Source organism: Trichomonas vaginalis, chromosome II (assembly GCF_026262505.1).
Source record: "Trichomonas vaginalis G3 chromosome II, whole genome shotgun sequence".
NCBI classification, from domain to species: domain Eukaryota; phylum Parabasalia; order Trichomonadida; family Trichomonadidae; genus Trichomonas; species Trichomonas vaginalis.
Window position 1 is genome coordinate 25,231,394 of NC_067204.1, and position 15,786 is coordinate 25,247,179.

The window sequence follows — 15,786 nt, forward strand, 5'->3', positions numbered from 1 at the left end:
GTCACTTTTCAGGTAAAAACATTTTTATTATTATATATAAATGAATTTTACAAAACCACCGTTACCGTTCTTTGGAAATAAGAGTAGATGTAAAGATATTATATTGAGAGAACTTAAGAAACTACCGAATGGTCTAACATTTGTAGATTTGTTCGGTGGAAGTTTCTATATATCCCATTTGTGCCATATAATATTCCCAGACTCAAAGATTATATGCAATGACTTCGACAACTATATGGACCGTCTCAAACATATTCCAGACACAAACAATATATTGAAAGAGTTAAAAGAAAAGATACCTATAGGTAAGATCGAACGTATACCATTAGATAAGAAAAATATTGTGAGAGAGGTTTTGAAAAAAGCAGAATATATAGACTGGGATAGTATATCTGCTAGACTATTATATAGTGGTTCTATAAGAGTTCATGACATTGAAACACTTATGTCAAAAGTTTTATATCTTAACTATACAAATGTTTTCAAAGAGGACATAGAAAAATATATTGAGGGTATAGAGTTTGTGAGATGTCATTGGACAGATTTGTATGAAAAATATAAAGACAAGGAAAATGTTTTCTTTATAGTGGACCCGCCGTTCTATAACACATGGGATTTTCAATACCAAGTAGACTGGACTTTGAGAGACTCTTTAGAAACTTTAGACGTTTTACATAACCATCCATGCTTTTACTTTACATCCGATAAAAGTGGTTTGGAAACCGTTATGAGATGGTTAGAGGACATACATGACTATGAGTTTATATATGACAAGATAGAATATGAGAGAGGTCCTATAAACTGGAGAAAGTGTCACAATAAAGAAATTTTATTAGTAAGTAAATGTGGTTTGAAATCGGACTACTTGTTTTAGGTTTTTTCCATTGTGTCATTTATTTCTTTGACGTGGCAGAAAAGTACAGAGAATATGAAGATGAACCAATGCCTGCAAATGTTCAGTATATGTACTCGTAAGAGATATTTTTATCTAATATTAAATGGACGCACAGAACTTAGCGAATGCACAGCAACCTGGACAACCAAACCCAGAGAATATTCCAAATGAAGTTAGAATACAAACTGCAATGGCAAACTATGGTCAAGTGCCAACAGATGTACAAATGCAAACTGCCATGTCAAATGACGCTGCGTTAGGTTTGCCACCATGGTATGCAAATATGAGATGGAAAGAGTTTTATACAAACCCTGAAGTGGGATATAAACAACTTTATGCAGATGACGCGAACACAGGAGTTGACCCAGAATATGTTTTCTACCAGAGGAGAAACAGAATGTATGAGCTCCAGTTAAAGAATGCTATGGAACTCAACAGGAAACGTAAGAGACTAGGCGGACATTAGATTTTTACATATAGTAAAATGGGTTTCTTCAGTAGTATTGGAAACTTCTTCAGAAGAGTTGGAAGAGGTATATGGAATGGAATAAAAACCGTAGGAAGAGGAATTTGGAACGGAGTCAAAAATATTGGTAAAAGAGTAGGTCAGTTTGTTGGTATTATACCTAAAGACCCTGAACCAGAAGAACAAGCTCCTGTTATACAACAGCCTGAACCTGCACCACAGTCTAGTTGGCAACCAAATCCAACACCTCAACCGTATTAAAAAGTTATATTTTTACCGTTCGATAGTAGTTGTATATGAAACTAAGTTCTAAGTAAAACGCATGGTATAATGGAATTATTCTTTTTCTTCCATCTGTAGTAAACCATACTTGAAAGTCTGAAATACTTCCACTTGGTGGTTCGTATAACTTTGTAGGTTTTTCGTAAAAGTCATTTGCCAAGCATAAGAAAGAGTTTTGGGCGCCAGAAAATGAAGCATGAACAATAATAGCATCTTGGTCGAAAACATTTTCATATGTTCCATTAGGGTTTTCGACTTCATAAAAGTCTGGGTGTACTGGATATGCTGCAGGCTGATTTAACATCCTCATAAATCTATACCATGCCAAGTTGTTATATTTTGTAGAAATATAAACGTTTTCTCCAAGGTCTTCTATTCTATTGATTTTAACAGTTGCATTTTTCCTGTCATAAATAATATCGAGATGGTATTCTCCTTCGTCAATGTTATACTGTTTTGCATATTCGATATAGATATCGTTTATTTTTTCTTGAAAAGCTTGAAGAGTTGTTTCTAAGTTTACAAGCAAACTAACTTGTAAAAGTTTTCCCTGTTCAAATTTCTCATACATACGTTTTTCTTTGTTATAGTATCGAACTTCAAAACCGACCGTAAATGGGAAACCATGTATGGCTTCTGAAATGAACTTCATTCTACGAAAGCCAATAGCTTTTGTGACAGATGGGTCTCTTAGCCATCTTAATGGGTAGTCAAAACGATAGCCTTCATGCTTTACGGTCTCTGTCTCAAACTTTTGACCGACATTAGTAAAAAGTTCATCTAATGGTTTAGTTGTAGCAACTCTTGAATTTTCTTTTTCTATTGGAAGCATATTTTATCTAGAATAAAAATGTCGAAAGATATTGCTTCCATAAGAGAAATACAACACAACCGACAACTCATTATGCAAGCTCTAAATAAGAACACAACAAACTTTTCAAACTATTCTAAGATATCTGAGTCATTGAAAGAAGGAAACTTAAAACTGACATTAACCCAATGACAGATGAGTTTCTATTTCAAGACAAGAAGAACAATACTGTCTGTATAAATCCAACAAAAGGAACTTTAAACGAGAAACCTATAAATGAACTTCTTTTGAAAACAGATGTTGACAACAAAGCTGACAAAGAATATGTAGACGATGCAATAGCAAAAGAAGAAGAAAGAGCTAACAATGCTTATGCAACAAAAGAACATACTCATCCTGAACTAGCAGACAAAACATATGTTGACAATAAAATGTCAAGTGAAGTGACAAGAGCTGAAAACGAATATTCTAAAAAGACTCATATACATTCTATATCTGAAATAACAGACTTACAAGAAACCTTAAACAGTAAAAGTGCCGTTGGACATACACATTCTATATCTGAAATAACAGACTTAAACGTTAGCCTTGAAAAGAAAGCAAATAAGAACCATACACATACAAGTTTTACAACTGTTGCTATAGAAAGTATTGAAGGAACGGTTGAAGAAACTGGTGGGGATGTATTATATTGTAAACCTCCTAACTTTCCACAAGGTTTAACATCGGATGACGACATAACGACGATGAGAAACATTAGATGTAAAGATGTTTATGCATGAAGGATGAACATAATATTAAATTCACTGCTCAAGATTTATATGACAAGAAAGCAGACAAAACAGAGCTTCAAACATTAAAGACAGAAATACTTCAAACATTATATCCTATAGGCTCTATTTATACGTCAATGAACTCTACCAGACCAGAAACAGTTCTGGGTTTTGGAACTTGGACTCAAATAGTCGACAGGTTTTTGTATTGTGCAAACTCTTCAAAGGAAACAGGTGGAAGTAAAACGATTTCAGGTGAAAATTTACCTGCACACAGTCACTACATAGATTTAAGTACAGCTCAAGCAGGTTGGCATAAGCATAGATATTGGGATTGGTCAGCAATGACAAAAGGTAAAGGATATGATGTTAAAGACAACGTTAAGTTTGCTATAGATTGTTTCTGGAGTAACACTGAGGGAGGAGGAAACCATACACATCGCGTTTCGGGATATACGCAAACAACGGGACAAAGTAAAGAATACATGCCACCTTACATGACAGTTTACGCATGGTATAGAATTGCTTAGTCGTCATTTTCAACTTCTTTAGCATATTCGTCAGGAAGTTGTCTTATATTTGTTAGGAACTGTCTTTGAAAGTACCACCTTGAACTTTGACAAGTTTGAAACGAGGTCTGACAATAGTAGTTTTTATCTTCTGCTTGCAGTGTGTACATTTTGCCATGTTTGCCTAAAACTTCATAATATTCTCTTGTATACTTTCTTCTATTTTTACGAACACGAATGTGAGTACCTGTCGGGTTCCATTGTTGTCATAGTCAATAGTATTTTCATATGGGTCGCGTTTAGGTATTTCTATTTTTACTTTGTCGCCTTTCTTAAGTTTGAAGCCCGGCATTCTTTCTTGTTTGTCTCTTTTGACTAAATTATTAAATATATAGTCTTTCTCTAAGTCAGGGTTGTTTTTCATTTCTTCGGGGAGTGGTTTCCCAAACCTTTTTGTTTACGGCTATTGTAAATATTTAAAACTTGTCTCATCTTTGCCATGGAGAAGTGTCTATATTTGTCGTCATATGACATTTCATTTGCTTCACCACCTTGTGGTTGGTTTAAGTCTCTTAACATTTTTATACAACCGTCAATGACACCAAGAGCAGAATGGTTTTGGTCGACAATGAAATATTGGTTTACATTTTTTGAACGCAGATAGTTTTTTACATCATCTGATTTGAAAGAACTTTCACAGTCAGATGTCAGTTTTGTTGGATGGTATTTGTCAACGAATATTGTCAAAGCAGTTTTCACATCTAAAATATTTTTGGACCATAATGGTATGGCTTCACAGTATCTGTGTTTTGACCGACAAATATTAGCCAGTATGGTGGTCCATCTGTTCTAACTCTCGGAATGTTTTCCAAGATATCCATAAACCAAGCATTTGGTGTTGAACTAAAGATTTTTATCATGAGTGCTTTCTTTGTCGCTTTAGAAACATAGGGGTCCTTGTTTGGATTCGTCATTTTTTACCCTATAAGAAATGGGTTATTTGGCGCATTAGCAGGAGTTGCATCCAGATTTTTGCCCGCAGTGGGAACAATAGCCAGAGGTGTATTTGGAGTTGGAAGGAAGATTTTGAGTACATTAGGTATACTTAAAGAGAAAGCACAACCTATTATACAAACTGTACAGAAAGGTTGGGATGTAGCACGAGATGCAACAAATTTATTCCAAATCCTGAAACAAGAGGAAAAGTTCAAGGATGATGGACAATGTAGGAAGACAAGCAGGAAACTATTATAACAAAGCAAATGACTACTATAACCAAGCAGGACACTATATGGACCAAGGTGAAAGATTCTTTAACAGAGGATATAACCATGCACAACAATGGGTAAACAATAACCAACCTCAACCGCCTCAAACGTGGGGAATGTAAAGTTTTTTACTGAGATGAAATGAACAATACAGCATTGAGACAAATGGGTTCAAGATGGATTTGTCGACTTCCAGCAGTTACACAACGTGTTTGTCAAGTTCTTTCCTATACCTCAGGAAGTTTAGACCGGACTTAAAAAACCTAAACAACCAGTTGAAAACAAACCAAACTAAAATTTTTACTGAGATGAAATGACCGAAGAAGTTGAAACAGTAGATTTGACACCACAAACAAAAGTTCAGAACCATTGTCAAAACCTGTCAAAGAACTTACAGATGAAGAGAAAAATTCAATAATAGAAAGTGCCAGGTCTGGAAATACAAACCCTAACTATAAAGTCACTTTTCATAGAAATGGAACGGCTAGTATCTCAAAAAAAGAAACAGACTCTCACAAATAAAATATTGAAGTCTGAAGGAGCTTTCGAGACAACAGATGGAAAAGTTTACTTCACTGACCAACAGTTCATTATAGAACATCTCATTGACTTAGAGTCGAAATATTCTAAACTTTACAACAAACACAAAAAGTTGAAAGGAAAACAAAAACAAATGGCATATGATATTTATGAAGATGTTGACGACACAACTGTTCCTGCAGGTGAGGTAAAGTCAAAGGAACCGAAAAGTGACGAAAAACCGATAGAAGAAGAGAAACCAAAAACTGAAGATAAACCAAAACCAAAGTTTAGTTTCCAAACTAAACCAAGTCAACCTTCATTAGCTGGTATGGGTTGGCGTCAAAGACTTATGGCAGCAGGCGGTTATGTAAAGTAAAGAAAAAAATATTTTTTTATTTTTATAAAAATGCCCCCATATAGAATGGATAGAAAGTCTGCTAGAATAAAAGCAGAGTTACAAAGATATGGTTGGAGAGTTTCGAAGAAGTTTAAATATAGGAAGGGAAGACCCATAAAAGTCTATGACAAACTGGCTGGTCTGACCTACGAAATGGATTTGGAAACAGCACGTGCAAATTATCCAAACAGACTAGAGAGGTTAGAAGAAGAACGTCTTATGAACATGCCTTTCGATGTTAGTGAACCTCAAGTTGAAGGACACGACGGCTTTGCCAGATTCTACTGAAACATGACGAACAATTGCATCCTTTGAGAAGGAAAAAAGGTAGTGCAGAGATGGTCATGCTCCCATGGAAAGAACAAGATATGCATATGAAAAGTATCGTGAAGTTAGAAGTCAAATTACATCTGGTCGAACCTTTACAGTAAACTTTGACGAAGGAAAGAACAAAGAAGGCTTCATGGGAGTACTTGCTGCAATTCAAGACGGAAATAAGAAAGGACACAATCTCAGATTGACCATAACAGATTTGGATGGTCACATTTACTATGCAAATGGCAATGAACAAACAGCTGCAAAACTTCTTGACGCTTTCAAGACTACAAAGAGAGAACAAATGGTTGACTCCGACTCAGACATTTTGAATGCAATTGAAGGAATTGCAAGTGTCAAGTTCGAATGGTACCAACCTAACCCTCAAGCAGTCAGACAACATGCTGGATACTTCCCCTTCATAAATAAGTCTGACATTGACTTGACAAGGTATGGAATTTACAATTCAATTGAAACAATTGTCAATGAACCTTGTATTCTTACATGTCTCAGGAACTCTGGTCTTGTTACAGATGAGAAGATGAAGTATCTTGAGTCATGTGTGAAGACAAGGTACATTCTCAGAGGTCAATTGGCAAAAATTGCACCGTTGGCAAATGTCAATATCCGAGTCAACATACCTACAGCTAAAGGTTCTTCACATGACGACTATGTTGTTGAGTTCAATTTACCATGGTTGAAGATTGCAATTGTCCACAACCACTTCATGTTGAACGAAAGTCTTACAAACCCATTGTTCGGAAAAGGCAAGTGCAACATTGTCAGAGCTGTAAACATTCTTTTCGAGAAAGGTTTGTTGGAACCAATTCCAGATGACAAGCTGACAGAAACTTTTGTACCAAAAGACGAAACAAACTTTTCACTGTTAGCAAGACCAAAAGTTGTTCCAGACAAAGTTCTAGTACAAAAGAAGTACACAATTCCAAAAGGAGTTGGATTGTTCGGATACCAACCTGAACCAGAAGAACTTCCAATGAGGTTGCAAGAACTTCAAGATGCTATAAACAAACTTCCATTGAGACATCCAATTGACGTCAAATTGTATTGGAGAGCATCTGAGTTAGGTCAGAAGGTTTTATATGAAACAGGTTGCTTCGACGATGTTTATAAGATAACAGGAGAAGTTTCTCAGAAGATAAGAGACTCACTTGAATTTCCACAAACTGGACCAATTGGTTGCGACAAGTTCGACTCAGATGAAAAGATATACTATGTCGACCTTAACGCTGCATACATGAGGTTTGTCCAATATATTCCGACTGGAATTCCAAACGAAGATGGTGAGTTTCCGGGAAGGAACTATACAGTTGGAAAAGTCATACAACAACTGTATGATATTAGGAAAGCTTCAAACCCCAAACTTGCAATGACACTCAAATTGCTTATGAATTCGACATGGGGATATTCTTAAGAAACCTCAAGAGATGAAGAGTAAACATTATGAGAAGGTCGACAACTTTGTTGAAAGGTTTTCTCCTTTTGTTTTGAAGTACGAATTCACTCAAGGTCAAAGTGGCTTAGTAACCACATTAAAACCTATTGTCGAACATTGGTCTTACCCTCAGTTCGCAAAGGCAGTCCTTGACAACTACAATGAGTTCTTCTCCGAAGTCAAATCGAAAGTTGTGGTTTACTATGAGAACATTGACGCACTCATGACGAACGAAGAAGGGTACAACAAACTCATTGAAATGGGCATGGTCGGTGAAAAGATGGGTCAATTCAAATTGGACAAATTTTCACCGAAGTTCATGTCCTCTCCAAGCGTAAGTATTGGGGCATACTTGAAGACGGCACAGAAATAAAACATTGCATGAAATAAAAAATTTTATTCGAATTTGAATTAAAATGTGGGAATTCTTGGGAACGGGAAAGGCTTATTTACTTGAGGAACAGGTAAAGGTGGTGGAGGTGGAGGTGGTGGCAACCAGTCCATTTTATATTCCTTCCTAGCTAATTTCCGTTTAATTTCATGGTCGCCCTCGGAGTCTTTGAATCGGACAGGTCGAGTTACACCATTCTTGGTCTCAAACTCATATATAACCTGTTTGTCTGTATTTTCATCGACTATGGCACGAGACACGACATTGACCAAACGGACAAAAAGTGTCATTTCGGATGGTCACGAAGCAGCCAATCGCATTCGAGCACTTCGAAGAAGCCTTACGTTCCAAGGGAGAGGGTGTCTGGTGCAAGGCAGAGGTCATGAAACTCTACGAGCAGTACATCCTCAATGCCTGGGAGGACAAATCGTCCTTGGATTGGCATTCTAACCAACTCCTCTGGGACGACCTCCTACGCAACTGGGATAACGAAAGAGCCCAATTCAAAGGTCGGGAACTAATTTTGCAAATTACCCTTAATTTAACATACTTATCCAAATAAACACTAAATTTACTTGGGGTTTCCCCCTAAAATAAAATTTTTTTTACTCTTAGAACCACTCGAGGTTCTCCTTACGGTTGTTGAGCTTGTCACCGTCAATGTGTCTGACCTCGTCTTCTTGTATGGATTTGGAACCCATTGCATACCGACAAGCTTCCCATGGAAATTGAACCGTAATTCCGAAGGTTAAGGTTCAAGTGTCCCAAGTTGTTGAGGACTGGGGTAAGAACCTTGCTGTCTCCTTGTTCGGATTTGGTATGGTAGGGTTGGGAAATTTCGTAAGCGTCATCGGCAACAAGGGTTGCCCAAACTTCCTCTTCTTCGTGTTTCTCTTCTTCATCTTCTTCCTCTTCTTCTTCGTGTTTCTTTTCTTCCTCTTCTTCCTCGACAATTCTTCTTCAATTTGGTACTACGAAGTACGGTGTTGCATGTTTCTGTCCTTTCCGAGTACCTTCCAGATGGCGTCTATCTCTTCGAAGAAACGGTAGATGAGTCTGGCAAGGTCTCGGTTTCTCTCTCGTAATTGCGCAAGGTTTCCGTGAAATCGTTCAGGCATTTCTCATTGGAAGCTTGGTTCATGAGGACATCGGCTTTGAGATTGGTCATCTCTGTCATAAGACTACTTTGGAGGTCTTAATGGTGTTTGTCAGATGAGCTTTCAAATTCATAATTTGAAGTTGAACTGGGCGCTTGTCTGGCAACCTGAAAGGACATCTTCCATTGAGTTTGGCTTCGGTGCTTGTTCGGACATCGAAAAATGAAGTGGTTTGAGAATGACGGTTTTACTTCAAAAAGCTTGTTATGACAGTTATGTCATACAACAAGTTTAAAATAATATCTTGTTCTTCTTCTGAACGTTTGTTGTCTCTTCCGATAAAAGTTTCGAACATGAGAACCAAAAAACGTTTTTTGAGGAACCGAAAGAGTTCAGGCAAACGTTCATATTCCGGATATGTTGGGAGCAGTTCGAAACATCTGAGCTGACTTTCGGACAAAATTGGGACAATGTCAACAAATTCATCTTTGGTCAGACTGCTTGAAGGTAAGTCCCTTACATGTAAGTAGCTCTGGTAAAGTCTTCTCATTTCTGCTAACTTTTGGAGTATAGCTTCGTAGTTTAGAAGTTTTAATTTTAATTGTCTTATTCCACTCTTGACATCTAAACGGTAACTATCCATGAGGTCAAGAGTAGCTTTGGTAGCTTTAAGTGGAGCTATCTGTTCCTTGACTCCTGCAATTTTGGTTGCAATTGTGATTTGAGCTCCTTCAAGTTCGCCGTCTATGTCGTTCTCAACGTCTTCAACTATGGCTTGAAACTCTTCATCGGTCCATTGAGATTGGTGTGGGACGAATTTAACTTGCTTCATTCAAAAAATGAAAAAAAATGTTTTTACTCAAAGCGTGCCATATAGATGTTTACCGAGTAGTATATATGACGGGTTGGATGTCGCCTTCTGAGGTTATGTAGAACGGCTGACCAGAGAAGTGAAGGAGAGACTGAATTGCCAATTTCATATGGGGTAGGGGGTTCTCCTTGTTTGGTATTTTTATCCAAGGACGTTTGTTTAGGAACTTAACAAGAGCTTCTCTTTTGGCATCCTTTATGCCATCGTAGGCTGTCCCGTCTGGTACTGGAATTGGAATTCCAGTCGAAGTCTCGAGCTGAAGTGTAGACCTTCCAGAAATACTGGTGAACTTGACCTTGGGCTTCATTACCTTGCGCAAGTAGTCTTTTACGCAGTCGTTAATTTCAATTAGGTAAATTGCCTCGTCAAATCCTTCTGGCATTCCGAGTCCTTCCATCCGACAGGAAAATATTTTCCGGACAAAGGGAAAAATTTTTCCCGACGACAGGAAGAACTCTTCCAGTTGTCCGTCCGTAAACCATTCAAATTTTCGAAAATTGAGAACTTTTTGGTCGAACTTCAGGAAAATATTTTCCTTCCGACAGAAAATTTTTCCTTCCGACAGGAAAATATTTTCCTTCCGACAGGACACAAACGAATGTCCGACGTCCACCACCCAGTCCATTCCAAACCAGAAGAACCGAAAGCTGCAGAACCACAACAGTCTCCTCAGCAACCTCAGTTCCAGCAAGTACCTCCGATTTACTACCAATTTCCACCTCAAGGTTACTACCCACCACAAGGCTTCCCGAACTACCCTCCTCAGCCTATGCCTTACTTCCCCAACCCTTGGATGTTCCAGCAAGCTCCACCCCAGCAATTCCAATTCCAATCTCAATCGAAGAGAGACCAAGACTTCGAAGAAGGTCTGAACCGTTTACGCAAAGAGTATGCACAGCCCCTATGGAAACGACAGGCTTTCAGTCTCTTCCCTCAAATCGACCGATTCGACTCGTACCACAGATTCGGTTCGTGACCGTGAAGACTACCTCAAGCAGTCTGAGAGACTCTTCATCCTACAATCATTTACAGTTGGAGCTCTCAAGAACATGCGCAATTACGAAGGTCAGACACCAGCTGGAGACCGCAAAACAGACGTACTCGCAAGAGCCGTCCAGCTCGTCAAAACAAAGACTGAGATAGTCGACTTCATACTTGCAGCTTGCCCATACAAGTAAAAAAATAAACAATTACGAATTAAACTTTTTACTCTTTCTTTTCTGAGTTGTTTAGAGCTGGTTTCTCTTGTAGGAACCTTTCGTACTCTTCCATGGTCATGTAATTGCGAATTTTGTACGCAATTCCAGGTTCGTTGTTTTTGAACCTGATGTATGTAACGCTTCCATCCTCCTCAGGGAAGTAAGCTGCTAACATCTGACCAAGTTTTCTCGGTGACTCGGAGCTCATAAAAATGTCACTTTTTAAACGTTAAGTTTTTAGTCTTATTTTACCCTTTGTTTACCCTTTGTTTGTCAAGGTAGTATTGGAGTGCAATTTCTCCAAATTCTCTGTGTCGGAGTTCTTCAGCATTTTCCAAGGTGTACCTGGAGAACTCAAAAAAGTTGTCAAGAAGATACTGCCATGCTGCTCTTCTGAGTTCGTCGGTATTTTGGAAGTGTTGCACCTTCGAGTCTTCGGACATGAAAAAATGACACTTTTTCTATTAAACCGTTTTGACATTTCTCATGAGTGAGTATAGTTCTGCCGAACCATTGGAAGAGAAGAAGTACCCTTGCTGGCAAAAGACAAAAATAGTTGCCTTAGTTGTCATTGCAATTGTACTCGTAATTGAATTCATTGTACTTCTCTTCACGTACATAAAACTCAGCAATGGTATTTGCTTTAAGAAGCTACCATCTTACTAAGACTAAACATTATTTTTATTGAATTCAGCACAAAAATCATGAATTTCCTTAAGATAGAAAAAATAAAGTTAGTTTTATTTTTATTTATTTTTTTATTTTGTATGTAAAGACAGATATGTCAACAACAGAGAACACAACAACAGTTATAGTCCATGAAGCTATAAATGAAGAATATGAGTACATACAGTTTAACAAACAACTCCGTCTCATTCGTTCGGTCAAAGACGATATGTACCAAATGCAAAGTATTTTGACAGCATGTTTTGCTCCAGATACTAAGAAACCACAAGACTGGTTTAGGAACCAAAGCACTATTGAACTATTAAATGAAGCTGAAAATTCGACTACGGATTTTCTCGTAGTCGCAAAAACTCGAGTAGGTAAAAAACCCCAGTCGCCAAAACTCTATGAAAATCGTGAAAAATTGCCAAACGGTTTGAGAGGATATTATGTACATAGACTTCTTGTAAATGCTGTTGCAATGTGGGCTTCGCCTCGTTATGCTTGGTATGTTTACAGACTTCTTGACGAAATTCACAGACAAGAACGTGAAGATATGGAAAAGAAACTTCATGCAAAAGATGAAGTCATTGAATCCAAAGACAAAAGCATTCAGAAAAGAATACCACGTTCGGTACCAAAAGGAAAGGAAAAGAACTATAAGTATATGATTTATACTGAAGAGATGGAAAATGAAGAAGACAGAGATATGGTTATGTTGCATTTAGTCAGAAGAAACAACAAAAGCTTTTACGACCTTGCTAAGATTTACAAATCTGACAGAAATTGGTTCTATCGCGAAAACTTACCGATTTCAATGACCCCAAATGAAGATGTGAAACAAATAGTTCAAGATACGTTACCTCAAACACACTATGATATGAAAGGTTGTACAATACTTACCTTCAAAGAAGATTTGCCATTGTTAAAGGAAAAAATAACAGAGTATTTGACAACTTCAAACAAGCAGAGTAAATGAACTCTTTATTTTTCAAGCTTGACTTTTTACAATTTGAACTTTGTTCGCGTAGATATGAATTCTGAAAGAAGTATGAGGGTCTTGTATGACTTTGTACTTCTCCCATAGTTCATGTCTGTCAAACTTACCTGCCATGGACTCTTTCATAAGTTCCATGAAATCGTCTTCGGACAATCCGGGGAAAAGTATTATGTCAGTAAGTATTCTTTTAACATCCTTACTTAAACTCTTTGCTGTCTGTACAAAAATGACAACTGAGATGTTTAAAGTGTCTGAGCTTCTTAAGAATTCGACACATATCTTGTTCTCTTCTTTAACAAAGGATGAGAGGCGAATATCATCTAAGATAAGAAGACATCTATGAGGGTAAGTCTTCCAATCGTAAGATTGCAATTTCTTCGAAATGTATCTATCTCTTTCTGTTTGTTTCTGAAGTGTTTCTTCTCTAATATTCTCTGCATTTCCTCATTTGGGTCTTTAAACTTAGAATTTATATACTCATTTATAGCATTATACTTCAAAACTCTTCTTTGTACTTCTTTATCCAATCTAACAACTCAGTATCCTTTATACATACTAACTTAGACTTCTTTATAATATCTTTGAACGAATTGACGGTTTGGTCAAATTGACCAGAAGTACTACAAATGACAACTAACTCATAGAATGGGTTTCTTCTCATCTAGTTCTTGTTGTTGTGCAGCCATTTAAGATAAGTGAAAGTCTTACCCGACCCAGGTGGTGCGATTAGACCTGTTATACCATTCTGAGCAAATAAGAACTTGTCATGTATAGGCTTTATCTGAGCATTTTCTAACTTCCTTGTTCTTGTTTAAAACATTCTCAATTTCTTGTCAATGTCAGCAAACTTTTTTCTAACATATTTTTAGAAAAATTAAAATTTTTATCTTTTAGAAAATGTCTAGCATTTCGCTATCTATATTCGAGACAAACTTTTTGACAGCAAAACATCTGTCGACCATAAAATCTTACATAGTGTAAACAAGAAAGGTGAATTTGTTCTAAAAGTTCTGTTTCTGGGAATATGACAAGAACCATAAACATTACATTAAAGAGCAGTCTTAAAATTTGTCAATGACAGACTTGTTGACAGAGATGACGCCGATTGGAAAGATGAAGTCCAACAAAAGTTCTTAGAATGCCAAAGAAGACACATCGTGCTCTTGAAGATGAAATAGAAAACAGAATAGATGAGCTATTAAAGGACAAAGAACTTTTACATAAATATGGTTCGAGAAATTTGACATAACTCCACCAGAAAAGAAGAAGAGAGAAAAGAAAGAAAGAAAGTAAAAGAAGAGAAGAAAGAACCTGAACCAGTTCCAGAGAAAAAGAAATTTGACATGTAAAAATAAAATTTTATTTTTAGAACATTTCTGGGTCAATGTCAATGTTCTCTTCCTCTTTAGGAGTAAACACTGGCTTAGACTCTAAAATCTTTTTACCCAATTTACCTTGAACTTCAACTATCTTAGACTCATAATATTCATAGTCGTCTGCTTTCTTTGGTTCATAAGGTATAAAATGTATGCTTTGCCTTCTTTAAGGTTTGAGAACCTTCTGTCAAAACTTTTCTTTGACTCTAACAACCTTCTATGTCTAAGTCTTCAAATTTTCGCACCATTTTTAGTCACAATAGCAAACTTAACTGGTTCGATGTTCCAAACTTTGCTGAATGAAGACTTTTCAAAAGTAGAAGATAAACATTCAAATATGTGAATGGGTCTAGTTCTTCTTTAAGTCCTGACAGTACTTGTTTACTGAGATGAATTTTGCCATCTTTTTCTATCGGATAAAAAAATATTTTTTTTAAAAATTTACTCATAAAAATTTTTCTTTGTATATACACCATTCTGTACGTCTAAAAGACTTTTGACATTGCCAAGAATGTTCGTTTAGACGCTGTCATATAACCATATTCTTGACAATATTGTTTATACGAATCGTACAATGACCTTTCATCTAATGACACAAAGTCAGTTTCATCTATGAACAGTTCATATACACTCTTGTTTGCTTCTAACAATGTTTGTCTCTCTTCGGTATGTGGAATTTGTCTTGGATTGAACTTAGAAATATCTAATGTCATAAAATATGAGAACAAGTGGTTGTAAAAGTCAGATGTCAAACATTCTGACAAAGCGTCAAAATATTCTGTATCTTGCATATGAGAATCTGACGTTCTGACAACTACATATCTTCTGTCAGAACTTTCTAACTTCATCGGAACAGCATTGTTTGAAAACCATAATGAAGTTTGCAACATTTTCACAAACTCTTTGGTCTTTATATTTTCTTTCAACAACTCCAACTTTGTCTGTTATAAGACTCTTCAAAGCATCTGAGTTCAAAAACTTTTGTTGTACTATACTTTGAAGTTCATTGCAACTATAAGTTTCATATTCTCTATTGAGGAGTTAAACTTGCCACAGATGTTTTCTAAGTTTGTCATATTCGGGTTCGAATAGCCTCTAACAGTTTGCATAAGATATCTGTAAAGAATGTGTTCTTACCAGTTCCTTTTCCAATTATAATGAGAGCAGTTTCATTTTTAGCACTTGGATGTTGTAAGATGTTTGCAAACCAACATAAGATATACTCATAAACCTTTTCGTTTCCATTGCATATAATTTCTTTGACATGGTCTAACCAAGCTTCTATAATATTTCTTTCCATTCTACTTGTTCGTATTTATATCCAGTGAAGATAGAATAGAAGTTTGGAGAAGGTGTATAGAACTTATACCTCGAACTGAAAAATTTCTAACTTTGACAATAAGATATCCCAAGCATCTAACATCTTCATTCCAACTTGTACAACTTTTATTTTCTTAAGTTTCTGTCTACATTCTTGTTCTGAAACTATTGTCGC

The 15,786-nt window shown here is 36.6% G+C and overlaps 8 protein-coding genes and 2 pseudogenes across 10 annotated transcripts, besides 1 other annotated feature; 6 read left to right on the top strand and 4 right to left on the bottom strand.

Moving 5' to 3' along the window:
- Positions 1–998: 998 nt before the first annotated feature.
- TVAGG3_0606820 (uncharacterized protein) lies at positions 999–1,361 on the top strand (the record flags this gene model as incomplete). Its single annotated transcript, XM_051239902.1, has 1 exon — positions 999–1,361. One exon carries the CDS (start codon positions 999–1,001, stop codon positions 1,359–1,361), a length of 363 nt encoding a protein of 120 aa, XP_051097726.1.
- An 18-nt stretch (positions 1,362–1,379) lies between these two features.
- On the top strand, positions 1,380–1,622 carry TVAGG3_0606830 (serine threonine-protein phosphatase family; the record flags this gene model as incomplete). Its single annotated transcript, XM_051239903.1, has 1 exon — positions 1,380–1,622. One exon carries the CDS (start codon positions 1,380–1,382, stop codon positions 1,620–1,622), a length of 243 nt encoding a protein of 80 aa, XP_051097727.1.
- Positions 1,623–1,626: 4 nt separating this feature from the next.
- TVAGG3_0606840 (uncharacterized protein) lies at positions 1,627–2,475 on the bottom strand (the record flags this gene model as incomplete). Its single annotated transcript, XM_051239904.1, has 1 exon — positions 1,627–2,475. The coding sequence occupies one exon, from the start codon at positions 2,473–2,475 to the stop codon at positions 1,627–1,629; it is 849 nt and encodes a 282-aa protein (XP_051097728.1).
- Positions 2,476–2,684: 209 nt separating this feature from the next.
- Positions 2,685–15,786: a mobile genetic element.
- TVAGG3_0606860 (phage tail repeat-like family) lies at positions 5,678–5,902 on the top strand (the record flags this gene model as incomplete). The annotated part of the gene is made up of 1 exon (XM_051239905.1): positions 5,678–5,902. The coding sequence occupies one exon, from the start codon at positions 5,678–5,680 to the stop codon at positions 5,900–5,902; it is 225 nt and encodes a 74-aa protein (XP_051097729.1).
- Positions 9,427–10,011, bottom strand: TVAGG3_0606870 (uncharacterized protein; the record flags this gene model as incomplete). Its single annotated transcript, XM_051239906.1, has 1 exon — positions 9,427–10,011. The coding sequence occupies one exon, from the start codon at positions 10,009–10,011 to the stop codon at positions 9,427–9,429; it is 585 nt and encodes a 194-aa protein (XP_051097730.1).
- On the bottom strand, positions 10,061–10,447 carry TVAGG3_0606880 (uncharacterized protein; the record flags this gene model as incomplete). The annotated part of the gene is made up of 1 exon (XM_051239907.1): positions 10,061–10,447. The coding sequence occupies one exon, from the start codon at positions 10,445–10,447 to the stop codon at positions 10,061–10,063; it is 387 nt and encodes a 128-aa protein (XP_051097731.1).
- On the top strand, positions 10,649–11,171 carry TVAGG3_0606890 (annotated as a pseudogene). The gene has a single exon. A coding segment is annotated over exon 1 (523 nt).
- On the bottom strand, positions 11,257–11,457 carry TVAGG3_0606900 (uncharacterized protein; the record flags this gene model as incomplete). The annotated part of the gene is made up of 1 exon (XM_051239908.1): positions 11,257–11,457. One exon carries the CDS (start codon positions 11,455–11,457, stop codon positions 11,257–11,259), a length of 201 nt encoding a protein of 66 aa, XP_051097732.1.
- Positions 12,031–12,890, top strand: TVAGG3_0606910 (KilA, N-terminal/APSES-type HTH, DNA-binding family; the record flags this gene model as incomplete). Its single annotated transcript, XM_001298164.2, has 1 exon — positions 12,031–12,890. A coding segment is annotated over one exon (860 nt), but the record flags the coding sequence as incomplete, so codon positions are not given.
- TVAGG3_0606920 lies at positions 13,813–14,264 on the top strand (annotated as a pseudogene). Its single transcript has one exon. A coding segment is annotated over exon 1 (452 nt).